Source organism: Podarcis bocagei, assembly GCF_964188305.1.
Source record: "Podarcis bocagei genome assembly, chromosome: 4".
Lineage (NCBI taxonomy): Eukaryota > Metazoa > Chordata > Lepidosauria > Squamata > Lacertidae > Podarcis > Podarcis bocagei.
The window spans coordinates 77566081-77593450 of record NC_138128.1 but is presented as its reverse complement, the minus strand read 5'-3'; the positions used below and the strand labels follow the sequence as shown (position 1 = coordinate 77593450).

Sequence of the window (27370 nt, the reverse complement as noted above, 5' to 3'; positions counted from 1 at the left end):
AGTAAATTATTATTATTATTATTGAATAGGATGTCCCTATTTTCATTGGGGAAATGTTAGAAGGTATGCATACGTACATAATTTTATTTGTATGCTGCTGTTCCAGAGCTCAAACCATGCTCAAGGTGGCTTACAACAGGAACAAACAGATAACCACGACATAACAAAAGTAGTTGTGAATAAGAAATAAAACATTAAAAACAAGGGAACATTATTTTGTGAGAGTTATGCTGTTTCTGCGGTGTTCTACTATGTTTCATTATGTTATGTTTATTGTTTGCAAGCCACTTCGGAATTCATTTGAACGAAAAGCGGCATAGAAATACTATAAACCAAATCAAATCAAATTTAGGAGTCATGTTTAAGTGAAATTCGTACGAATCAGTACATACCCTTGCAGTAAAATCCACAGCAGCACCGCGATTTAGAAGCAGCGTAGCTACGTTAATATTTCCATAGTGGGCGGCAATATGCAGAGGAGTGAAGCCGCTCTGAAATAAAGAAACAACAACAACAACAAAACACAGCAAGATATAAATATTTTTTTCCCCATAGGTCTTCCACCAGCTCCTAAAATGGATGTTTTGCAGCTCAGGCAGAGTCCAATCAGCAGAATGCAGTCCAGGGACACAGTAGACATTCTATTTTAATGTTCAGTACTACTTTATGGCTTGTTTGAAGACAATGAATAAAAATATACTCAGTAGAAGGGAAAGAAATTACTATGCCTATTCTGGGAGAATAAGAGCAGGATAAAATGTCTAGCTATTGTAAAAAGAATCTACCGAAGTAAGTTAATGAAAATGAAAATATTACCCTTCACTTAATTGGTAAATCAGTTTCTCGTGGGAAATATCTACTTGTTATCAGTATCTTCTTATTCTTGCAACTTTAACATCACAGAGCTTTCTTGCAGAAATTCAGATGAAGTCACTTGATAATAATTGCTGAATAGACTTCATAAATTCAAAGCAGATGCAAATTAAAACAACATCAAAGTCCATTTTAAAAAGAGACTAATGTGACTTAAAAAAGAAAAAGAGGGCTCCTTCTATAAAAAATCAACCCCCCCCCACTGTGAGCAATCAAACTGGGTTAATATTATGAGATCCCCAACTCTAATTAGAAAGCGTCTAGCCAACCAGATAGTTTCAGTGACTTGTTTTCATATTTCAGACATTTTAAAATAATAATAATAATAATAATTTTCTCTTCTTGAAACAGTGCTAAAACATGCAGCAATTCAACCAGTCCCCGCAATGTGTGGAATCTCAGAAGGAACTTGACGCATTTCTAAAACCATCAGCAAGCCTCTTTAGCCATGCTAGCTGTCACTGCCTCAACTTGAAAAGTGTTTACACATTTCTGAATTGCCCAGAAGAACCAGCACCTTCCTCCTACCCCCCCCCCTTTTTGTTGACACTGACAGTAAAGTGTCATGCAAGAGCCTAAAGGAACTATGTCCTGGATGCAAAAGTGTGTCAGGGATGTCTGCAGCTCTTGACACAGCTGATTAAAAAAAACCCACACACATTTTATATGGCACTGGAAACCCAGGCGCTTTCCTCTTGCGCAAAATTACCCTTTTCGGCTGTGACAATTAGTTCCAAAGGAAGCTTGCTTGTACGCCTTTATGAACACTCGTTTCAGCTGCAGAAAGCCCTGGTAAATAACTAAAACTACATTCTGCTCTAGCACATGCCACTTTTTGTTGAATCTAAAGCAGGTCTCTACTCCTCTAAGAAGGCAATGCAGAGAAGAGAAGGAAGAAATGACGCAGCAGCAGCAGCTCTACATTGTGGGAAAGTGATGATGCACATATATTTATATATTTATAGATATATAATATATTTTCATATATACCTCAGTTGTTCTATTCACCATCATCTAGGTTAACACATTTGGAAGCAAAGAAGGGGGAGAAAATGAACGGTTAGTTCTCTACCGGTGATAATGGATGCAGAAAGCTTTGTGACCGCTGTGTGGACACGACAATGAAAGCACAAATAAGGCACAGAAGGAAAGCGAGGCTGAATGGCAGGCTATTTCCCCCACACCCCAAACGTGAATGAGGTTTCTTCGTTTCCCCCCATGGTAAAAACAGAGATTCAGAAACCCCACTTTTTCCATGTCAGCCTTCAAGTCTATGACCTGGTTTGCATGATCAAATCCTGGCTTAATAAGCTCAGATATGCATGAGCTCCATGCATCTGCCCATGCAGCAACTTCACTTCCACTTTGCTCCTCCTTCTGCAGGAGCATGGAAACTAAATGGGAATCTGCAGATTCTATCGATTCCCCTCCACACCTGGAAATTATTTAACAGTATCCAAACAAGATAGGATTTTTAAGCCAATTGTAAACTGTAGCTCCATGTCCTGAAAGCTTTTGCAGAAGCCATTAACCACAGTTTCCCAGTTTGCACAAAACCGGAAGCAATAATTAATTGTGACTTCCTGACTTGTCTTTCCACTTGTGCAACAGGAGAAACGAAGCAGCCGTGAAGAGTCTGTGGGTGGGTGCACAGAGCTAATGCATATCTGAAGGCTTATTAAAGCATGGTTTGATTGTCCGGATGCAGCTTCTGCCGACCTTTAAAGAAGAAAACTAAACACAGTTATTGCTTCTGTACTGCAGCGAATGATATACATCAAAGTCCTTTTCTGAGTTCAGTCTTTCTGCCACACTCTGATCTAAGCTCCAGTGTGATCAAGAAACAGAACCCAGGACATCAGTAACAACCAATTTGCCATTTAATTATTCTATCACAGTTGCAGATACCAGCATTTGGCTCAGATATAGACCAACATGTTTCTTCCCGTTCACAAGAGAAAGTATTGAATAAAAAGTAGGCCTTTGCCCCTTGTGATCCACCAAGCCAAAAAGCCTGTCATTTGATCATAGTGGCCTGCTATAACACTTGGTTCTGATAAATCTCTTGGTTCTGTTGCGTTCCCAGAGCTGATAAAACAGTCATGGCTGCTGGGCTAACATTGCCTTGGTAAATCGCATGTGGTACAGGTCCAACTTGCAACGGTGCTAAATGAAACTGCAGCAGTAAAACCTAGAAAAGACTTAGGCTACTCTCAATTTGTTAACACAGAGAAGCAGAGATACTATATGCATCACTCAATCTGTTGTTTCTTCTTCTTCTTCTTCTTCTGGAAAAAACAAGAACTGCTACTAACCTTGGACTCCACATCTGCATTGTGGTCATTCTGCAGCAACAATGCAGCTGCCTTGGTGTCGTCCTTGCGTGCAGCAATGTGGAGAGCAGGAAGACGGACTTTCCCCTTCGTGTCATTTTCAAGCAACAAGGAAACCACCTGGTCATGGCCCTGTTGAAGAGCTACGGCCAATGGCGTGAATCCATCCTATCGGACAACAACAATAATCAGCAGACATGTCTTTAAGGAACCCAATTCAACGTTGCATTGTTGTTGTTGCTTTGTACTTAATAGGCAAAGCTATGTGTAAACTAACATCAGTGTTTGGCATCAGTGATGGGCTGGTTGAGAGTGATCAAACTGAAATAAAGTTCATACAAGAAGGAGATGCTGATTCTTAGGAGGGACAAGATGGCAGCCTGTTCTGGACAGGGCTGCATTCCCCTTTAAAAATAAATAAATCAATACTTCGGAATACTCCTGGACCCAACCTTGTTCTTAGGTACTCAGGTAGTGACTGTGGCCAGGATTACTTTTGCACACATGGAGAAAGTGTGCCAGCTGGGCCTATTCCTTGAAAGCTCAGACTTGCCCCTGCATTAGTTGCATCTCAGATGGATTACTGTAATGCACTGTGGATCTGCCCTTGAAAATAACTTGGAGACTCCAACTGATTTGAATGAGCTTTAGTTCCTGCTATTGCTAAATTTCATTTGCTGATATGTTAAGCTCTGGTTCTTTGCGTTCTTAAACATTCGAAAGCACCCCCGGGTGCAAGTAGATAAATAGGGACCGCTTACTAGCGGGAAGGTAAACGCCATTCCGTGTGCTGCGCTGGCTCGCCAGATGCAGCTTGTCATGCTGGCCACATGACCCGGAAGTGTCTGCGGACAGCGCTGGCTCTCGGCCTATATAGTGAGATGAGCGCACAACCCTAGAGTCTGGCAAGACTGGCCCGTACAGGCAGGGGTACCTTTACCTTTACCTTTTATTGCTAAATTTCATTTGCTGATATGTTAAACTCTGGTTCTTTGCGTTCTTAAACATCAATGCTGACTTTATACTGGTAATTATGTTTTGATTATGGATTATCTGTGGATGTCTCTGGTACTGCACCAGACAAGAGCTTCCGATGTGGCTAATTTCTCCTGGGGTTTGTGCACACCTCTAATGTTTTCATTTATTTCATATGAAGGAGTGGTGCTATGTTGTACTTCCACATTTCAATATATTTAACGCTTTGGCAAAGACAGTATAAAATGAACATTTACCTCTGTGGCGAGGCTCTGGCTTGCCCCATTATCAAGAAGAAACTTAACCACTTCCAGATGATTTTCTTGGGCTGCCATATATAATGGCGTGAAGCCATTCTGAAAAAGAAAAACATAATAGTATAACTTTTCTTCGGAAACCTAAAGTTTTGATCAAGTGATAATTGTAGTCCTCTTACTTAGAATCATCTAGGCATAGTTAGACATGCAACAGAATGGGATGGCAGAGTCCTGATTTGGCAGAAAAGATTGTACCAGTTCAGGCTGCCGGTGATGGATCACATTTCTGAATGCTCACCAGTGTGAAAAACTTCTTTCCTGTTGTGCTGCCTTTTTTACTTTCAGGGAGTGTTATCTGTGGTAAAGTGGGATTATAAATAAATAGCAGGTCAACAGGAGAAGCACAGTTGTCATTCAGACAACATATGGTTAGTCCTAAGTATGGTGAACTGAGACAAGTCAACTTCAAAGCCTGGTTTTAAAAGATAGCTTATTTCCCTAAACTGTAGTTAAGATTAACCATAGTTTTAAGTTTGGACATAGTGATAAACTGTGGTTAATTAAAACAGAAGTAAAAACGTCTAATCTCCTTCTTGAGGCTACTCCAGAGAAGGAGAGGAAAGTGGGGCAGGTGCACAAACCTAAGGTTTATGTATTTAACACTAAGACACAGTTTATCATAGAGTTGGACAGAGGGCTTTTAGGCCATCTGGTTCAAGCCTCTGCTCCTTGCAGGAGATTCCAAGCTACAGCACCCCAAACAGGTGGCTGTTCATCTATTTAGTGCTACATCCAAACCAGATCTATATTTAAAAGCATTATTTTGTTTTATGAAGGCTTCCTGTATACTCCTCCATGTCACCAATGCTGACTCAGCAACCTTCGCCCAGCTACTGAGTTCTGGGGGAAAGAGTCAATGCCTTGGAAACGCAAGGTCAGCTTCAGGAAATAACGCTTACGATTCTTCTCATCCCTCTCTGCTGACTTCAGTTAATGGTCCACAGTCTATGCTTCCCAAAGGAGTGTGAAACAACTGGCGTTGCAATTAGATTAGATTGCTAATCTGTAGATTAGTCCTAGCTATAGGGCTGTTGTACACATTACACAGAGGGAGACCTGGGACTGCCATTGAGAGTACGCCCCAAAGTTGTTCATCACATCTGCAAACTGCATTATTTGAAATGTTTGAAATGGCCCCGTGGAAAAGAGTGTTGTGAGTCATAAGGGCTCATCATCTAAAGGAGAGGAAGCCCCAGTGGAACGTCCTCCTCTGTGGAGGAAGGAGTGTTCCTTTCCTACAAACAGGCTCCTCCTGTTCTCCATAAGGCAATGTACTGCCCAGTTATCAGCTGACATGCTCCAGGATCATTTTGAAAATTCAACATAGGTTTCCAGTTAGCCAGATGGGCAGGAGGTCTTCAGCTGTTCCTAGTCAGCTGGATGACAGCTGGCAAAATTGAACGTGGTGTCCAACTGGAAAAAAGAACTGGGCAAATCCAAAGGCGCATTTTAAATAGAAATGTCACAGAATTGTGTTCTTTGCCAATGTAACTTCAGCCATTAAAAAAGAAAGAAAGAAAAAATCTCCCACAACCAATGAAAATAATCTCTGCTTGAGTGGGTTATTTAGGTTTCCCTTTAGCTAAAAATAAAATTAAATGTTAGAAACTGGAGATGTTTGGTCAAGACTTTGAAGTCAGAAGACCTGTAGCGTTGGTAGGCTTTATCTCTGTGTCAGTATTGATTTTAATACTATATTGTTAATATTATAATATCTTTTAGGCCGTTGAGATGTTTAAATATTACTATTATTATTAATTGTATTTCTGTACCAGCCTTCATCCAAGGAACACAGGGCAGTTTGCAACATAACAATGGAAGAATGCATAACATAGTAACAAGCAGTATTAATGTGGTTTGGAACATGGAATTATCATCATCATTATTATTTATCACATTTCTATATCACCTTTCATCTGAAGATCACAGGGCAATTTACAATAAAAAGAAAAATACAGACCATAGTAACCAACAAAAACATAACCCCTCCCACAAGCTCAAAGGTCATAGATTCTTTAATTAGCTAAAGGCCTGGGAGAAGAGGAATGTTTTTGCCTGGCGCCTAAAAATATGTAACAAAGGCGCTAGATGATCCTCCCTAGGGAGAGCATTCTACAAGCGGGGAGCCACTGCAGAAAAGGCCCTTTCTTGTGTTGCCACCTTCTAGATCTTTCACATAGTGGGGCCTCAGATGATGAGTGCAGGGTCCGGTTTAGTTCATGGGTTAATGTCTATTTTTATTTTATTAACTACCTTATGGGCTGTTAGAATTCATGCTCCATGATTGTGTCATAGGATTGTTGTCTATCACGTGATGGTGTATGTTTTGACTCCACAGAGTGGGAAGTGATGGAGACAGGATGTTTGTGTTACAGCATTCTGTGAAGTGGGACTATTGTCCTTTGTTCTTTTTCTCTTTGCTGTGTGATGCTAGAGAGAGAGGGAGCCATGTTGCAGTGTTCCATGTGTGCTGATATGTAAATAAAGTAGATTAGCCAAAATGCTGAGTTGCTGAGGTCTGTCACGCGAACTGCGCAGACTCTGTGGATCCCTAAGTGTGCCGGTGTCTGTTGGCATTGGTTGCTGTGATGTTCGGGCTGAAGAAAGCTTTTGAAGCTCCTGAATGAATGACCAAGAGCGAGAGAACATGCCAGTTGGGCATGTGTCTCTACCAGGGTCCTACTCGAGTGTAGGAAGAGCTCCTGGTTCAGGCCAGAAGGAACAATAGAAATTATTGACACTACAAACCTTGCCCTCTTTTCCCATACTGTCCCATGTTGGACATGTTGAAACGAACCAGACCAGGGGTAGCCAAAGTGGGGCCCTCGAGATGTTCCTGGACTCCAACTCCCATCATCCCCAGCCAGCATGGCCCATGCTCAGGGATGACGGGAGCTGCAGCCCACCAACATCCGGAGGGCACCATGTTGGCTAACCCTTCACCAGGCCATTCACATTGATAGCTCTTCTGTTCCTCAGCTTGATGTATGCAGCAGCCTGCTCCTACCCAGGTCTATGGTAGGAAAGCTACTCATAGCACGAAGAGGAGTACCCAGTTGGGAGGTTAAGAAGTGTTTAAGCCTATGGACCAAATTGGAGGCAGGGATGCTCTTTAGGCGGCAACGTGTATTTAATAACTTCGTGACATGCTACATTTGGTGGCCATCCTCGTTCTACTGAGCGAGGCCAAGGACTTCTGCTCCTGATAGCACTGTTGAGAGAGGCATGGTGAATGGGCTCCTGGGAAAGAACAGGACACTGTGAGCTGTGGCGCTGGAAACCTGGTGCCCCATGGTACACCTAATTACAGCAAAAGCACACAGCGTGCAGGCCAGTGTGGCATGGGAAGTCAGCACTCCCCTGGAACAGGGCTGGCCCAAGATGAACCACAAAATGGCATCCTCCCACCCTCCCTGCCAGGGAAGAAGGGGTGAGTGAAGATCTACATCAGGACCTGCTGACTCTGTGGATTCCACTGCCTCAGGCAGTTCCCTCATCTTGCCTCATGGGTGGAGCCTCTCCACACCCTGCTCTCCACATGTGGAGGAAACAGTCATGGCCAAGCATGAATGACCCATTCTGAGGGAACATGCAACCCCCATCCCAGGAATCACCCCATGCTCCAAATTCTGCAAACAAAAAACAGGTCAAATTGACCTTGGGAAATTCAGAATCTTTTCATCCTATCCGTATAAGGAATATAAAACGGAAGGCGTGTGTGTGTACGTATAAGTTACAGAGTACTACAGCAGCATGGAAGAAACATTATTTCAAAACACATTATTTTAAACCTTCCTTTTCACAAGCCTGCCATCAAAACATTGGGTGGAGATAGGATTCTTATTTCATTATGGCAGGATAAGCACATTTACTATGGCAGACTTTATTTCAAGGGGGGTTTCAGTTTGGCATTTTCACTAAAATTGCAAAGGAACTGTGAACCACAAGCCCTTTCAGAATGCAAGCAGGCCCAGGGATCCTCCCCTGTTCTGCTCTTATCATCAGCCATTCCAGCCATGTAGCAATGCAGTTTGGATGATGCTGGAGGGCAGACCTTAAGCAAGAAGGTGAAATGTATGGCTGTGTTCTGTGTCACTGGACAACACACGGTGACCAGCATTCATCTCATTGGTTAACTGTACAGAAAGTTGTTGGAAATGCACTTTGAGAAGGGACTTTATTCCTCCTAGGCAACAGAGACTGAATTTTAGAGGAGAAAGACAGCATTAATTGAGCACTGCTTTCTTAAGAGCCTGAAGTAGACCCAAGCCCAAAGTACTCTCCCAACCTTTTCAGCAGCACAAAGAGAAAGAGAGCAGGGGTTCCATTTTCCAATTATTATTTCCCCACAACTTCTCACCGGTGTTTGGACAGTTATGCTAGAAAGCTAGTGTTGCTTTAATAGGTAGAATGTCAGCCTAGGACTGGGTAGACCCAGGTTCAACTCTCCCCACAGCCAAGGAGCTCATTGGGAGATCCTGTCACTATATGTCAGCCTGGAAGTCAACACAAAGCTGTTCAGATTGTTCCTGGAGAGTGATTGGGAGCAGGCCTGGGCTCAGTCTGCCACACCCGTGCCTTCTCCTATTCCTTTTGCCATGAAAATAAGTCAGGGTTTAATCTTTCAAGTTCAGGAGAGATGCTGCATTCTGATAAGAGCAGTTAATTTCTGTGAGGAGATATGGGGAGGTCGTGCACAAGGACATGACCCACTCCTGACGTCTCCTTAGGTACAATATGGATGGAGGCAACGTCTGAAAAGGGCACAAGTTTGATTACAAGGAATGAGTTTGTGCAAATCACTCTGCCCAATAATTTACTCCAAATGTTAATTCTTGGAAAGCTATCAGACATAAAAGATTAATGTTATCATGTGTGTGTGTGGGGGGGGGGTTCAAAAAAAAGGGGAAAAAAGGAAGAAAGGAAGGAAGAAGGAAGGAAAGGAAAGGAGGGAAAAGACAGACTGCATGTAAACCCACATCAGCCTTTGAGCCCTAAGCAAAGCAATTTTACCTGTGACTGTGCATTGACATTGGCCCCGCTCGTAACCAGCACTTTCACCACTTCGGTTTGCCCAGCCAGAGATGCTATGTGCAGAGCTGTGTTTCCTTTCTGAAATGAGATAAGGGGACGGAATGTGAAACATGCCTCCAGTAGGCATATGCAGCAGGAAGACATGGCTGAACTTGTCAATCGAGTAACAGGCTCTGTGTTCGATGTCCAGGGATACTACTAGGGTCTTGCAAATTATTTTGGCAGTGTCCCCATTAGAAATTTAGGCTGCTGCTGTTCGTAACTCATCATACTACCTAACTGTTTTAGAGTTAAATCATTTTAATACATATCAAGAAAAAATGGCTTAAGATATTATAAATACAATAATTTAAATATTACAAGCTAAATCATTGGTGCTTGGAAAAACCTGTAGAGTTATGAGGGCTACTTGAAATATGCATTACAAGACTGCAGCTAATCTGCATGGTTTTATTTGGATTTCACTGACATAATTCCCATACTGAGATGCAAAAGTTGAATTATGCGGAAGACAGAATTATAGATCATTGTACACCAAGTCAACCTTTCCAGAATTCCTTCTTCCTTAGTGCAGCTATGAAAAGTAAAAGATATATGTTCACTTTTCCATATGATCAGCGTTATCCAGGAGTGAATAATTTTTTGGACCAAGAACCACATCACCAAAGTGGAAAGATTTTTTTTTAAAAAAAAGATGTAAAAAAACACACATACAACTTATGCAAACCTTAAGGATCAGTCAATTAGGACAATGAGTCCTTTCCCCCCCTCAGTGGCCAGAGTCAGCACTCACCACTTGAATTTGAGAGAACAATGCCTTTGGCATGCTAAGTGTTTTTTCTACCAAGGATCTATCTCTCCATCCCTAATCACTGACTACAGTGGTGCCTCGCAAGACGAACGCCTCGCAAAATGAAAAACTCGCAAGACGAAAGAGTTTTCCGTTTTTGAGTCGTTCCGCAAGACGAATTTCCCTATGGGCTTGCTTCGCAAGAAGAAAGCACATAGGGAAATCTCCGGGGACCTCTTTTAAAATGCTGGCGGTCGGGAGCAAAGACTTTCGCCCACCGCCGGCCTTCAGAAGAGGTCCTGGACCTCTTCTGAAGGCCGGCGGGGGGCAAAAGTCTTTGCTCCCCCCCCCGCCTGCCTCCCCGGGACAGTGGAGACTTCTCCGCTGTCCCGGGCGATCTTAAAATGCTGGCGGGTGGCAGCGAAGGCTTCGCTGCCGACCCCCAGCATTTTAAAAGCCCCCGGGGCAGCGGAGGCTTCTCCGCTGTCCCGGGCGATCTTAAAATGCTGGCGGGCGACAGCGGAGGCTTCGCTGCCGCCCGCCAGCATTTTAAAATCGCCCCGGGACAGCGGAGGCTTCGCTGCCGCCCGCCAGCATTTTAAAATCGCCCCGGGACAGCGGGGGCTTTTAAAATGCTGGCGGTCGGCAGCAAAGCGCTCCTGTCCCCGGAGCTTGCGGGGCGGGAGGTGGGGAGAAGGGCTTTTCTTCCCACCGCCAGCCTTCAGAACAGCCTTCTGAAGGCTGGCGGTGGGAAGAAAAGCCCTTGTCCCCCCCCCAGCCTTCAGAAGAGGTCGGGGGACAGACTGTCCCCGGACCTGGTCTGAAGGCGGTTTCCATAGGAACGCATTGATTGATTTTCAATGCATTCCTATGGGAAACTGTGCTTCGCAAGACGAAAAACTTGCAAGAAGAAAAAACTTGCGGAACGAATTAATTTCGTCTTGCGAGGCACCACTGTATATGGAAAGTGGGCCTGTAATTGAAGAAGGACTCATTCCCTGACGGGAATTTGCCTATATATTTGTCATCCGTATGACAGGAGATTTCACACAAAAAAAATTACATCACACCTTCCCCTACAGCTCCTGACCTTTAAGGCCTTATTGTCTGCATTCAATTGGCCAACACTTTGTGAGTGAGGAATCTGTGTAGGAAAACAGCAGGACACTTAGATATCAGCTAACAGACCTTTGTTGCTGCGTCCACATTGGCACCTCTCTGTATCAGTTCTGAAACAACTTCTACGTGGCCTTCTTTGGAGGCGAGATGGAGAGCGTTCAACCCATTCTGATAAAAACAAAAAGGAATGGGAAAGGTTGGTGCAGGGTGCCCAGAACAACACGCAATATGTCAAGAGGCCTAAAAGGTCACATTCCGACACGATGAGAGCTTGCGGAAAGGAAATAAAGAAAGCTATTCTCAAACCCATTTTCTAATTAATTGCTTCTATGAAGCAATACATATTTCAAAGTGGTAAGCTACCTTGTAGTAGGAACACGCTACAAATCGATTCTAACAAGCATCCTTTGGACAATATAATTACAACCATCTCTTTTTTGCACAGTATGATGTGCTCTGATGCTGCAGTATTAAGCAAGAACCAGACTTCAGCTAGACTTACCATATTTTTCGCCCTATAGGACGCAACGTCCCATAAGGCGCACCTAGTTTTTTTTGGGGGGGGGGAATAAAGGGCAAAAATTTATTTCCCCCCCCAGGCACAGAGTCTGGGTGCGCTGGGCTCAGCGCACCCAGCCTTCAGCATGCAGGCAACTCTCCGCAAGCCGCGCAAAGTCTGGGCGCGCTGAGCTCAGCGTTCCCAGCCTTCGGCATGCAGGCAACTCTCTGCAAGCCGTGAGAGTCCGACGTGGGCTCGCACAGCTTATGGAGATCTGCGCGAAGCCTGGAGAGCGAGAGGGGTCGATGCGCACCGACCCCTCTCGCTCTCCAGGCTTCAGCGAAAGCCTGCATTCGCCCCATAGGACGCACACACATTTCCCCTTCATTTTTGGAGGGGAAAAAGTGTGTCCTATGGGGCGAAAAATACGGTACTTCCTTGAAGCCCTACCGTTAGGGCTTTTTCTTTCATGAAATCAGAACTTGCAAAGCTGTACTCCTATGTGCAGTTCCTCAGTTACATGAGAGTTAAGCCCCAGTGGACTTAGTAGGTCTTACTTCTAAAGTAGACATGAACAGAATAGCACCGTTGACTTATCTCACTTTGTTTTTTCCTTTCTACTTCCATCCTTTATCCCTTCTGTTCTGCATATATTAGTTCATGAGCCATTTTGGCAGGAACCTATTTACACTTTGTACAGTGCTTATGTAAGTTGAAAGAATAATTATGATGATGTAATGATCCACATAGTTCCATTTGTCTAAACTTTAGGACTATACCAAATGACAGCTGAAGTAGGTGCAAATGTAAACAAGTAAGAATTCAAACCAAAACACTTGTTAATCAAATACTTATACAACCTGATTGCAGATGTTGATGTCCACTCCACTTTTTAAGTAATCAAGAGCCTTTTCTAAGTTGCCTGCCCGGGCAGCTCGTAGGTAACTTGCATTGGTGTCAGACTGCAAGAGAAGAAAAAGAGGAAATAAGACATTTAAAATCCTGAACACAAGGCACAAACTAAGTGAAGCTGACATATCAATTGCACTTTGTGCTTTGTAACTGGAAAAATTCACACACTGAACCAAAATAATCTACATTCTGCATGAGGATAATTCGCATTCGCCAATTCAATAATATATTTTATTTACAATATTTTTTTCTTAAGCCAGTATTTTTTAATAATTAAAAAATCCCGCCTTGTCAGATGGCATCAGTATAGATCCAATCCAGCCCAATTGCATGTTGCACATGATGGCATTCCCAATGCACATTAGTAATGCTTGCATATATATAACAAGTTTTATTATTATTAACTGCTCAGCTTGCTATCTACGTGAAATACTTTTGTTATATAAAAGTCTGTGATATAGAATTGTGCATACTCTATAAATTGTACACACTCCAGCCTTAGTACTGGCATTCTGATGGACTCCATCTCCCATCAGTCCCAGACAGCATAACCAACATCTAGAGATGATGGAAACTGCAGTCCACCAACATCTGAAAAAGGCACCAGTTTGGCTATTCCTTCTCTAGAGAAGAAATCTACCGAAACAGTCTGTGTGGCTTGAGGTCACAGCATGCCTTAATGTGTGGACATGGAAAGGTTAGGTATGCATATCTGCATTAGTCTGAGAAAGTAAAGAGTGAACAAGTGTGATTAAGATAGCCTGGGTATGAAAAGGGATGTCTAAGGATTCCACTGCAAATGGACGATAATGCAAAATTCCCTCTGTACCCTTGTTAGCTCAGAAATGGAAGCACTTGGAGTGAAAGCAATCAGCATGAGTTCTTAGTGGATTTTTTGAAAGTCCATAAATTATGTACAATTAACTATGTATCTTGGTAAACATGCAGTGCAATATAACTTTAAAAATATATATTCATATTTACTAGTTATCTCCTCTCTGCTCCCTGTAGATTTGTAAAAGGCTCATTCCTTTCCCAATTCAATTTCCCACAGAACAGCAGCCCTCAAAACACTCACACATTTACACAAAGTAAGACGAGACTGTAAAATTAAATACCATTTTTAAAAAATCATTTCTCTTAAGACCTGTTCAGGCATTATGCTTGAACAGGAGATATAAACTCATATAGGAGGCACTGGGCTTTGTATGCCAACCTCACCCCACAACACCCCCATATGTACACTGGTCTCTTCCTGACCATCCGATGATGAGCAGGAAAGGTCTGCAGGGGTGCACTATCCACGTTTGCTTGGCTTCAATTCATGTTTAAGTGAACCCATGCAGATAGCCCCCTATAAACCTTCCATACTCAACACTGGAAGGTTAGGGACTATGAGGGCAGGATAGGCAAGGCATGTGTTTCTCCATGCTCCCTATGCCGGCTATTTTCAGATCAGGCACAACACCTGGATACAGCTCTGTGATTGCTTTTAAGCTATAAATCACCTTTGGTTCCTTGACAGAAAGGAGATGTCTTTCGGTGACTTTTGCCCAGTGCCAGCACAATTACCCAGCAATCACTATTATCGCTACACAAGCCACATATGACTAATAGCTATTTGGGGTTTCAGGGCTGGATTTCATGCAGAGACTTTGACATCACAGGTTCCCCCTGCTGGGAAAGAACTACAAGCAAAAACAATTTGGCTGATTGTGAAGCTGGCCTCTCACTTCTAGACTTCTCAAGTGCCAATTGCTCCCTCATAAGACTCTATTCTATCAAGTAACCATTACCAGGGGTCTAAAAAGCATGTGAGCTCTAGATTCTGCTGCCAAGGCACATTCTGGCAGCTTCTGTCCACAAGCTATCAGGTTTTGTGCAGTGGTGCCCCCAGCTTCCCCCACTCTCAAAAAATTCCTCCCTGGCTCCTAACCTTTCTCTCTAAGTATTATTCTAGCTCTGACTCTGCCATGCAATATTCCTCCAGATTCTGCCCTGGCTTGAATAATCTGGATGTCCTTTCTTTCCAATGGTGGCTGCTGCCCATTGGCAGGTAGGGAGGTCAGCAGTAGGTGGCGCTAGAGGCAGTGACAGGCAGAGCCAACGAGTTCTAGCTCTGTCCCCATCCTGCTGAATACTAGCAGGGCAACACTGAGACTTAGGAAGAGGAAGCTGGTGGCCAGGAACACCTCCAGGACTGGCTATATGTAAGGAGGGAGGCAAGTAGGGGCTGGCTGATGGGGCAATGACTCATTTACCCAAATTAACCAGCCTCCACTGCCTCCTTCACTCAACCACATGCTGTCCCCACCCAAAGTGGCCCTTATTTCTGAAATTGCAAAACGAGCAACCTGAATCACTCCCAACACTTGCTAACTGCTGTGAACAATGCATGTCATCACAGGAGGCAGGTAATGCTGAAGCTCTTTCAAACAAGCAGGCACATGGGCATGTATATAAAAAGCTAGCATTTTATCAGGATTATCAAGGATCTCAGGGACCTTTTTCTGTCGCAGTGTTAACAAGTTGCCGGTTTGGCATAGTCAGCAGGTGGGTAAAAAATAAATAAATCTCCATCAGCAGTTTTCAGCAGTTTCTGGCCAAAGAGGGGAGGGATGGTTCAGGGACAGGAATGCTGTTGATAAAACCCACTCCTCAGAGATAGTGGGATCAAAACTAAATATAAAACAGAGACTTAACAGGGGCAGCCTTTCGAAGTCATTGCATTTTTACCCCTCCACTGCTTGTGGAGTTTTTGGCAAGTCCAACTTTTCAAACAACCCTGATGTGAGAAGCCATCACAATTACCTCAGCCATGTAACTAATAAGGGTACAACATCCCTAACAAGTTGGAAACCCCTAGTTAAAGTCTGAATTTATTTGCCCTGTTTTTTAAAAGGTCGCCTTGCCCTTGTGTAATGGTTACCAGCTTCCCACTTGTGTGTTGCTTTTACTTTGAATAAAAGACGCACACATACACACACCCTGCCACCGCCACCACTGCCGCCATGACATTTTCAAGTGCAGGAGTTTTAAAATTAAAGGTTGTGGCACGGAGTGTGGGAAGTTCGATGGGGATTCTTGGCTTTTTCACTGAGTGCATTGCTAACATTTCTTTCTCATAAGGAACAAATGATTAAAATAGAAACAAAAACAAAAAGAGGGAGTCTTGGCTTTTGATTTTGTAAGGTTGCATACATACTTTCTAAGAAAGGGGTGGGCAACATGGGCCTTCCAGACGTTTTGGACTACAACTCTCATCAGCCCCAGAAAGCATGGTCGGTGGACACGGATTACTGGAATTGTAGTCCACAACACCTGGAAGGTCCTATTTTGGCTAAGCCCTGTTCTGTGAAGTAAGTCTCACAGAAGTTAGTGGACTTACCTCTGAGTAAGCATGCATAGGATTATGCTGCACACAGGTTTTGTCATGGTTATCAAGTTATCACTTGCAGAAACCTCATTGAAACATGAAATCAAACTATTGTACTCTTGGATAATTCATTTCTGCACATTTCAGTAGGTCTCCTGAACAACAAGTTCATGCTGGACTATGGCCAACCCCTTTCAATCTTCTGATGTTTGGAAACCCTTAAGGCTGAACACCCAAGGCAAAACTTGTTTGTTCCATGTTGTCCCACAGGGCTACCATATTTATTCATTTGTTCATTCATTCATTCATACATACACACATACCTCTGAATTATAAATTCAAGATTATGCAGCAACTTGTGGTTCAAGCTCTCAGGCCCTGCCAGCATCAAAACATTTATTTACTGATAAGAGTCTCATATCTTCCAACCTTTCTCCAATGAAAATAGAGGTGTCCCATTCAATAACAACAACAATAACTATTATAGTCACTGTTATTATATTTATACTTCAGCTACTCTGTGTGGCTTCCAACATATATAAAAACATAATAAAACTTCCCTATACAGGGCTGCCTTCAGATGACTCCATACCCTCCAACATTTCTCTGATGAAAATAGGGACGTCCTAAGGAAAAGCAGGACATTCTGGGGTCAAATCAGGAACCGGGACGGCTTCTGTAAATCTGGGACTGTCCCTGGAAAAAGAGACACTTGGAGGATATGGAGTCTTCCATCATTAACTGGTATGCTTTCGACAGCAGGGGGAACACAGTACCCAAGGATGCTCATCTATCATGCCCTGTTGCCCCAGGACCAGGATGCACATGAGATGCACATGACCATCAAGAGACAAAAACTGCCCTTACTAACAGCCTAATGGTAAAGCACATGTGGGAAGGGGGCAAAAATGGCTGTCCAGTGCCAGTTACCTGGCTGCTGGATTATTTCCTTGCTTGCTTCCCATGCCTGCTGGTGCAGCTTGTTCTTGTCCTGCTCTGTTTTGATGTAGCCCACCTCCTGCTCTCAGACTTCTACCTCCATCTTGGATCTTTTGCCTGCAATATGAATTTCACAACAGCCTGCTTCCTCTGCCATTACTAACCAAGAGCTGCTGCCATTTCTTGGAGCCATATTCCACAAAGGTCCAGAAACCAAGCACTTGATCCTTTGTGATTAGTTATCAATGCTTTGATTTTTACAGCTCTTCCCAGGTGGCTCATAAGACTTCTTATAAACTGGAGATTGCATTATTTGAGTTGGGGGTTGGGGAATAACATACATTGAAAGTAAAGTTCACCTAGAAAATGAAGGTGGAAGCCAGCAGTGTAAAATCCCAAAGAGAGAGATTCTCTCTCTCAAGTGGATAATTATTCTTGGCATGCTGTTATAGCCTTTTTGCACGTTCTGCGATTTTCAAATTGTTTGAATGGTTGGTCCCATACAGACAGAACACTTTAGGTTGCTATTAGAGCAGTTTTTCAGAGGAAATAAAACACAACACCCTTTCTTTTCAAGTGTCAACATTTCTAGGTGGTCAATTGTGTTCTTTTAATTGCCACTGTACAAAGAAAAGGAAAATGGGTGTCTTCTGACCAGTCAAATATCAAGCAAATAATGGGGCTGGGACACTGATCAAAACTGGCTGCACTGTAGATGTTCAACGTTGCCTTTCCCTGAAACTGCAGCTTTCAATGTGCTTAGCCTTGCTTAACCATGCATTGAATATGATCTCATATTCCCTTTTTACATTAATTATGGAGTTCCTGTAGCTGCAGTGCAGATAATGGCAATTTGGAAATGGTCAGAGAAGAAGCCACAGTCTGTATGGTATGCGCACACATAAGGTAACTGCTGGTTTATCACTGCACCTTTTTCACATCTAATAATGATTGGTATAAGCTGAAGATAATTTTCTTTACTTAATTCAGATACAGCATAAACATTCCAGCTGCGTTTTATATATATATATATATATATATATATATATATATATATATATATAGTGTGTTTTCAGGGGACAGCCCAAGACATTTTGCTGCCTGAGGCAGAAGATAAGTTGGCACTTCTCCTTTCCATCACCTGAAAGCCAGCCAGACTGGTAACTGAATCTTGGTTCAGTGTTGGACAGAATCCTATGGTGCACCTGAGGTGAGGAGGAGAGCTTACAAAGTGCATAGCGGATGCAGCTCCAACAGTTTATTGTTACTGTGCACGTCTCAGCATTTGCCACCCGAGGTAGCTGCTTCAATCTGCCTAATGGTGGGATCTGGCTATGTGTAAACATGCAAAGTAAAACGCCAATAGTTCAACTCTGATTAAGCACATGGAGAAATTGGCTTCTGTACATAGAAGGGAGGGCAACCTATGTTGCCCCCTGCCTCTGGTAGCAAAATTTCTTGGACTAACCCACCCACCCACGCACTCACCCACCCACCCACCCACACGGGTATGTGTGTGGTTGTCTTGTGTTTAGTGTGACATACATGGGGACACTGTTATCCTGTGAGAGGTTAGATAGCTAATTGGATTTTTTGAAAAATAGTTGTATTTTATGCTATTGTAATAAAGCTTGATTCATTTTTATATAACAATATTTATATCCTGCTGAATAATGTCCAAGGTGACCCAATGAACTGACAAGGGATTTGAGCCCAACTTTCCCTGTCTAAAGCAAATATCCTTCATCTCATACACCACATAGCTTTCAAACTTCCTCAGAGAATCCTCTCCACAGCTGTTTGCCTGTTTGGGAACCTTCTGAGAATCACCTCCCCCCACATTTGGGGGTGTGAGAGGTGCACCTGAAGGTTGACTCTAGGGCTCAGTATTCACCATACCTTTAAAGCTCATCCAAAGCACATTCATTCTCTCAAAGTGCTGTGGTTTGTTAAGGGTTGCCGGGAACCGTTACGTATGTGAGGGGTAAACTGCAGCATCCAGAATTCTCTGAGAGAAAGAATGTGCTTCGTCTGTAGGGCCTCTGTTGCCTTATGCAAACTGAATGTGACGTACACACAAAATGCCACCGAAGCAGAGGAGAATTGGAAAGTGGCATTTAAAGAGTATTTGGGGGAAACGTATCTGAGATTATGGATCTTCTCACTGAGATCCACATGCCAAGCTCTGCAGGACACCCAGAGTTTATTTATTTTTTAAAAAATTATATACCGCTTGATTCTTTTTTTAAAAAAACCAAACACCCTCAAAGGGTTCCTGGGAACACAGTAGGAAAACTATGGTCCTACACCACTACAAAAACAGTATTTATACCATTTTCATGTTATTTTGAATGTTTTTGTGGTATTTAACATTACTGTCATAGCATGGGTTTATTAAAAGAGCATTAGGTTGTTGTTTGGCTTCCCTACTCCACCGTAAACATTTGTTGTGCAGAGAAACCTCTACTGGGTTCTCATTGTTCTTGAACAGAACACATTCTGGCTTGTCTCCCAACAGAAGGATACGAACATTTTTCATGGAATGGGGGTAGCAACCCTATTTTGAAGTGATGAACTTCTGTTTGAAGTCTATCCTGGTCTTGCTATGTACAGCATGGAAGAAATCTTTGTACACAAAAGCTGTAGATTATGTACATTCTCAACAGAGAAGAAACTAACGCAAATGTAGCAGAGCCAAAACCAGAAAGGGTCTGCTAAACGCACAGCAGAATGAGCTGGTAGAAGGGACTGTACCACTTTCTCCACTTGTAGAGTCTGATACCACTTGAAAACAAATGAAAGACAAACAAAACAGCTCTCTATAAACAAGCGCATGGACTAACACTTTCCTTGTTGTGCTCGTTTTCTATTTAGTTGAGAGTTTTAATGTAGAGAAGCATTCAAAAATGTGATCCTTCTCTCACAGATTGAAGTGGTGTGGTCCAGGTTGTGGGTTTGAGCCCCACGATGCATTGCAGGGGGTTGGACTGGATGACCCTTGCGGTCCATTCCAACTCTACACTTCTTTGATCCTATGACCACCTTGGGTGGCAGGATCCACAGGGGCAGCAGATAGTAGGCGCTGCTAGTCTCTTTTCAGCTTTGTTCCCAACGTAGATCTTTATATCCCTCCCTTGTTCCTGATGCAGATCTTCACTCACCCCTAGCAGGGCGGAGGCACTGTTTTGTGGTTTACCTCAGGTGCCAAAATGTCTTGGGTCAGCCCTACTTGGAAGAGCACATTGCCTCTGTCTCCTTCAGCAGATTTATGCCCCCAACTTTAGGCTCTTTTTTTGTTGTTGTTGTCTCAGATCTTGCCACATTTGTCACTCAGCGAAAATAAAAATGTAAATTATCTTCTTTAGTGAGCTATTTTGACAAAGGGCAATCAAGCTCGACACAGGATTCCCATCTACCAATTGATCCAAGATTATACATCTTGACAAACTTTCTTGGTAGCAAATGGATTTGGCTTTCCAAATGCTGAAGAGAACTGGCTGGGCTGGCCTCCTACCCCATCTGGTATATAATGGAGTGTTCTAGAACAGACTTGAATGGGATGTACTACTGGACAGAAGCAAAACAATCCACACCCCTTTAGCTCCTCCTGGGAACAAAACCCAAGGCGACAACTTGAAAACAAGCAAAGTAGAAACCTATCAAGATGCTGGGGGAATGTGTAGAACAGAATTAAACATAATATTTGATCCCTGCTAGAGGCAAGCAAATTGGGGTGGAGGCAGGCAGAGCAGTTGCCCAGAATTAATTTACTTTCTTTTGGGGGCAAAGCCTTGAAACTCCTCCAGATGTTTTGGACAACAGTTCCCATGAAACCCACTCAGTGGGAATTGCAGTTCCAAACATCTGGAAGGCACCATGCTGCTTTTTCTGGACAAATTTTGTAACCCAGAGTGTTGTCTTTTCTATCCTGAAATGAACTAAAAAAGAAAAATGACATCAATAACATCAAAATGTTGGCAACCTAAAACTGAGAGCAGGTGTTTGCATGAGTGTGTGTGTGTGTGTGTTACAGATTAACATTTTGAGGTAGTTGGATCATTGTACAGTGGTACCTCGCAAGACGAATGCCACGCAAGACAAAAAACTCGCTAGACGAAAGGTTTTTCTGTTTTCGATTTGCCTCGCAAGACGAATTTCCCTATGGGCTTGCTTCGCAAGACGAAAACGTCTTGCAAGTTTGTTTCCTTTTTCTTAACACTGTTAATACAGTTGCGACTTGACTTCGAGGAGCAACTCATAGAACGCAGTGTACATAGTAGCCGTTTTTGAGGTTTTTAAAGACTTTGGTGATTTTTGAAGCTTTTCCAGAACTTCTTTTGCAGCCATTTGGTAAGTTAAGTTTTTAAAACTTTTTTGGGGAGTTTTGGATTTTGGGTTGGGGTGTTTGGAATTCAAGGACTTGGTGTTGGGGAGGGGTTTGCAAGAATCTGGAAGCTTGTGTGTTTTTTCTGCATTTTTATGATTTTTTGTGACCATTGGGGCACTCTGCTGTTTTTTCAAAAAAAATTCTGGATTTGAATTTCTGTGTGCTGGGTGGCTGGGGGAACAGTTGGGGAGGGGTTTGCAAGAATCTGGAAGCTTGTGTGTTTTTTTTCTGCATTTTTATGATTTTCTGTGACCATTGGGCCACTCTGCTCTTTTTTAAAAAAAATTCTGGATTTGAATTTCTGTGTGCTGGGTGGCTGGGGGAACAGTTGGGGAGGGGTTTGCAAGAATCTGGAAGCTTGTGTGTTTTTTTCTGGCATGGAGAGGCTGCCAGTTCTGATGTTTCTGCGGCTGAAGACTTTGCAGCGGAGTTCCTGGAGGTTGTGAAGACGGAGGGCTACGTTCCACAGCAGGTCTTCAACTGCGACGAGACCGGGCTGTTTTGGAAGAGGATGCCCAAAAGGACTTTCATCACACAGGAGGAGGCCAAGTTGCCTGGCCACAAGCCCATGAAGGACCGTCTGACCCTGCTCTTCTGTGCCAACGCAAGTGGCGACCTGAAGATCAAGCCCTTGCTGGTGTACCACTCGGAGAACCCACGGGCCTTCAAGAGACACAAGATCGACAAGGAGCGGCCGAGTGTCATGTGGCGATCCAACAGCAAGGCTTGGGTCACACGTGTGCTGTTTGTGGACTGGGTCAATCTTGCTTTTGGCCCTGCTGTCAAGCAGTACCTGCTGGACAACGACCTGCCGCTGAAGGCTTTGCTTCTGATGGACAATGCTCCTGCCCATCCTAAAGGCCTTGAGGTGGACTTGTTGGAGGAGTTCAGCTTCATCAACATCATGTTCCTGCCGCCTAACACCACGCCACTGCTCCAGCCGATGGATCAGCAGGTCATCGCCAATTTCAAAAAACTCTACACCAAGGAGCTTTTCAGGTGATGCTTCGAGGTGACTGACTGCACCACCATCACCCTGCGGGAATTCTGGAAGGACCACTTCGACATCGTCACCTGCTTGAAGATGATCACCACGGCCTGGAACGGGATCAGCCAGAGAAATTTGAATTGCGCTTGGCGCAGCCTGTGGCCGGACTGTGTGGCACCAAGTGACTCTGATGCACCAGAGTCAACAGTGGTGCAGGACATTGTTGCCTTGGGGAGGACCATGGGCCTGGAGGTCACGGAGGAGGACGTCTGCGAGCTGGTGGAGGAGCACGACGATGAGCTGACCACCGTGGAGCTGGTCGAACTGCAGGCAGAGGCTGCGCAGGAGCAGGCCTCACTGGAAGAGGAGGAAGCAACTGAGGAACGGCTGTCCCCCAAAAAACTGAGGGACATTTGCCTGAAGTGGAAGGAGGTGCAGACTTTTGCAGAGCAGCACCACCCTGAGAAGCACGTGGCACATGACGTTGGGAACATTTTTGATACGAGGGTCATGTCGCCTTTCAGGGAGGTGCTGAAAAGGCGGATGAAGCAGCAGACTATGGACAGGTTCTTGAGCAAGAAGCAAAGAGTGGAAGAGGAGCCTTCTTCGAGTGGTCCCCCAGAGTCTTAGAAAATGTACTGTACACTTTGTTGATTTTTAAATGTTTTTCTGTCATGTTTATAAAGTTAATTTATTTTCCCTTCAATTTTTGAACTGCTCTTTACAGTATGTGTGACTTTAAAGAGCAGTTAATAAACTGTTGTACCAAATTTGGCTTTGTTTGGACTTTTTTTGACCATAGGAACGCATTAATTGATTTTCAATGCATTCCTATGGGATTTCGTGATTCGCAAGACGAAAAATTCGCTAGACGACAAAACTTGCGGAACGAATTAATTTCGTCTTGCGGGGCACCACTGTAGTCCTATATTTGGGAGGCAGTAAGTGGAATCCTTATTTTCCTGAATTTGTTGAAACTCTTATACTGTGTTGATTATTTTATTTAAAAGATTTATAAACTGCAAATCTCCTCCTAAGGTAGCTTGCATACAATATTAAAATGTAAAGCTAATTACAAAAGCCATCATACCGTGCTAAAAATACAAGAAGTCATAAAACCAGCCATAACACAGAGGCTAATAAAACCAGCTTAATAAAACAAATTCAAAACCATTCTCACCATCTGCTGACTCACTCACTGGGAGGTACAAAAGAAAAAACCGAAAACTGAAATAAGAGGCAGAGGATTTTATTACCAACATTTTACCTCCATAGTCTGTTATTCAACCTGGCCATTGCTATATGATTTCATTTCTACAGCAGAGGCCCTGATAATTCTTTTTGCACGGAACAGTTAACTATAAAATGACATTAAAATACTGTTTTCTGATGACACAATTACTGTTACTTTTGGGAGGTCCTTAAATTTCTTGCCAGTTTGTATATACCCTGTGCTGTTTGAACAGATTTTTGTTTCCCCTTTAAAAAAACAAACAAACTGAAAACCAACCTTGTTGGGCAGGGACACGTTAATATAAAATAGACGTGACTTTAATCCTTTTCTTTCCAAATAAAATTTCAAAAAATTGTGCCAAAATTACTTAAATTCTAATCCATACACTGCCTTCGTGCTGCTTCTCAGGTCTCATGCCACATCAACAACATTTTAACTCAGAAACCACACCTAGCAGGTACATGCCATTGCTTTCCATGTCGCACCGGCAATCTTTGAATCAAAGAACCATCTCGTTTTGGGAACTGTGTGTGCTGCTTTTGTTTCTCTAACTATTAGAGTTTTAGTTGAGATGATGCTCAGCACACCTTCCTCCACTTATTATTATTATTATTATTATTATTATTATTATTATTATTATTATTTGCAGAGAAGATAAATTAACACAACATATCCAAGTTGGTAGCTGTGTGTAGGTAGCAGTACAATCTAATATTTGAGGAACTTAAATATGATCAACTGTTGCCTCACCATCCTTGCCCATCTTCAGCTGGGAAACAAATATGGAATGATAAAAGGAGGTTGACCTTTTATTTGGTCTTGTCACTTTGTGAAACCACAAGTCAATATGTGTTTCTTCTTAGGCTGAGTCAGATTAACAGTGGGAAGGGGCTAAACTGTCGTGTAATCACCAAATCAAGCTACAGTGGTACCTCGGGTTACAGACGCTTCAGGTTACATACGCTTCAGGTTACAGACTCTGCTAACCAAGAAATAGTGCTTCAGGTTAAGAACTTTGCTTCAGGATGAGAACAGAAATTGTGCTCCGGCGGTGCGGCAGCAGCAGGAGGCCCCATTAGTTAAAGTGGTGCTTCAGGTTAAGAACAGTTTCAGGTTAAGTACAGACCTCCGGAATGAATTAAGTACTTAACCCGAGGTACCACTGTATAGTTTTGATTCATATCCATTTTTGAAGTTAATATGCTTTAAGAACAGCTTTGTAAGAGGAAAAGGTGGCCACCCTGTGCAATATTTACTAGACTTCTGGGGGCTGCCAGAGAAGGGGTGGAGAGTTCTGCCTATTCTGCCACAGCCTACTGAACTTCCACGATGGTGCAAGAGGACACAAAAAGCGCTCAATCAGTGGCGGAGCTTCATGCTCTGGCACCCGGGGGGGGCGGAGAGCAGGCGGGGGCAGGGCTGGTGCGTGTCCCGGGGGTGTGGCGCACCACCCACAGGGGCGCGGCGGGCACCCTGGGGTGTGGCACGCCACCTGCGGGGGCATGGTGCCCATCGCAGGCGGGGGGAGCAGCAGCAAAGGCACCCCACTGGGATTGCGCTGCCGGGGGCAGTGTGGTACCCCCGCACTCCTCTTCCTCCACCACTGCACTCAATTCCTCCTCCCACCAACCTGTTCACTTGCTACCAGGCTAGTGCTAAAATACAATGCATCTTTAGAACAAATCCTCAAACCAAAGGCAAAAACTCTCCCTCTTTAGGTTCTATAGACCTTTAAAACAAACTAACAAAAAAACCACTAACGCTTATAGGTTTTGCTCATAAATGAGTCATATCAACAGAAACCAATCATCAAAATAACAAATGAAGACTTTTGCCATAACTTTTAACGATTGTGCACAGGCCGGAACCGACATAGTGACATATTCAAAAGTCACAACTTCAAAATGTGACACAATGATTTTCAGCTGAATCAATTAATAGACTTTTAAATGGAATGTCACTCTGTTCTCTGCAAATTGCTGTAAGTCAGAATGATAAAACTCATTTCAATGCCATTGTTCCCTCTATAAGATAACCAGTTAAAAGAGTTACTCATTGGAATTAGGAAGGCTGAACAATGCCCTCAGATGTACTCAAAGTAAAGAAGGCGGTGACATTTTTCGTTAAAACGTTGAAAGAAGTAGCAATAAGGAACTTAAGTTCTGGTAATCAAATGTGCTTTATGTTTGAGAGTATTAAACAAATAATAATAATGTTTTTTCAAGGAATGCCTTCCCCTCTTTCTGCCTACCCATGCCATTAGATCTGCCGTTGGTCAGTGGATGGGGAGGTCTGCCTCATCCCACCACTGGGTTAAGTGCATGATATACGGCCTTCTCTGTGGTGGCACTGTGACTCTGAAACAGCTTCCCCTGGCACTGTTATTGGTATTCCAGTGCCAGACTATGACCCACCTGTTCACTTGGGCATTATTGAGCAGTTAGTCACTGCTGGACTAACCTGCTGGACTAATCTGCTCTGACCACCTGAAGTTGCTCTGTCCATCAATATATCTGATAATCTGCTTCAAAGGCTTTTTAGCAAACTCAGCCCCAAAACTCTTTACATATAAAAGTCTAATCTCCGCACTATGGATGAAACAAACTGCTTTCAAGAGTGATTCCTCATTTCTTCAAAGGCTGTCCTAAGAGAAACCAGAAACGTTTACCATCATTTTATAAGCCACTGTTTGCACTGCTGTTATTGCCAGTTCAGTTCTGCATAGATCAACAGGGACATTTCTGAATAATGTGTAGATTTAAACATCTCCACCTCATGTCCTACTTGACTAAATCACAGGTTGCTCAGGGCATGGAGGGGTGTGAGCAGGAAGTGTTCTACAGTCTAGTCAAGCAAACATCTGAACCACATCAAACCTCTTGCTCCCTCCAATAAGCATTGAATATTTAAAGCTGCAACAAGCGAATATTCAGGCAACATCCTGAAAATGTATTTCCAATCAGAGTTCCTACTTCTTATCTATTTTATGCTCTTTAACCCTGGATCCATTTTTGGATTAACCTCAACATTTTTAGTTGTTGCTAGTCACACAGATCTGAACTCAACAAATTCTAGAAGACAGGTTTCTTCCCTGGAAATAATTATTTACTACTACGGCCCAGTCTTAAAAAGCAGTGGTTTGTTTCTATGTTAAGCAATGCTCATAGTTTTGATCCATTTTCCTGACAGTTCCAGCATATGCCAGGATGCAGTATTGAAGTTCACAGTCCCTGTCTTCATTCCATCAAGTGAGGACATAAGACACACTCACTAACATTTCACAGATAGAAAAGGGGTCTGGCTTGTAATGGAGATCGCTGCCTGATCATGACCCCATTACACACTCGAGTGGGGAGGGGTATTATTCTTCCTTTATTCTTATTCTGTTATTCCACAGTACCTTGTCCTTTACCAGTTCAAAAGCTGAGATAGGATGTGTTCTTTCGGTAAAATATATATTGAAGTGAGAGGAGGAACATGACACAAATGGGACTGGCCAAGAAAGAAAGAAAGAAAGAAAGAAAGAAAGAAAGAAAGAAAGAAAGAAAGAAAGATTGCAATGTGGAATGTTTCTGCCCTCCGCTAGGATATTGT

At 43.2% G+C, this 27370-nt stretch overlaps 1 protein-coding gene across 37 annotated transcripts in view; it reads right to left on the bottom strand.

Moving 5' to 3' along the window:
* Positions 1-27370, bottom strand: part of ANK3 (ankyrin 3) — a 401108-nt gene that overhangs the window by 134368 nt on the left and 239370 nt on the right. For 21 of the 37 annotated variants that reach the window (XM_081190769.1, XM_081190787.1, XM_081190770.1 and 18 more), the window contains 8 exons: positions 12801-12902; positions 11511-11609; positions 9512-9610; positions 4737-4793; positions 4439-4537; positions 3189-3374; positions 1864-1887; positions 393-491 (listed from right to left, as the gene is read on the bottom strand). In XM_081190769.1, coding sequence (XP_081046895.1) covers positions 393-491; positions 1864-1887; positions 3189-3374; positions 4439-4537; positions 4737-4793; positions 9512-9610; positions 11511-11609; positions 12801-12902 — 765 coding nt within the window. The remainder of the gene's footprint in view (positions 1-392; positions 492-1863; positions 1888-3188; positions 3375-4438; positions 4538-4736; positions 4794-9511; positions 9611-11510; positions 11610-12800; positions 12903-27370) is intronic. The other 16 variants (XM_081190760.1, XM_081190790.1, XM_081190772.1 and 13 more) reach the window with 3 other exon arrangements.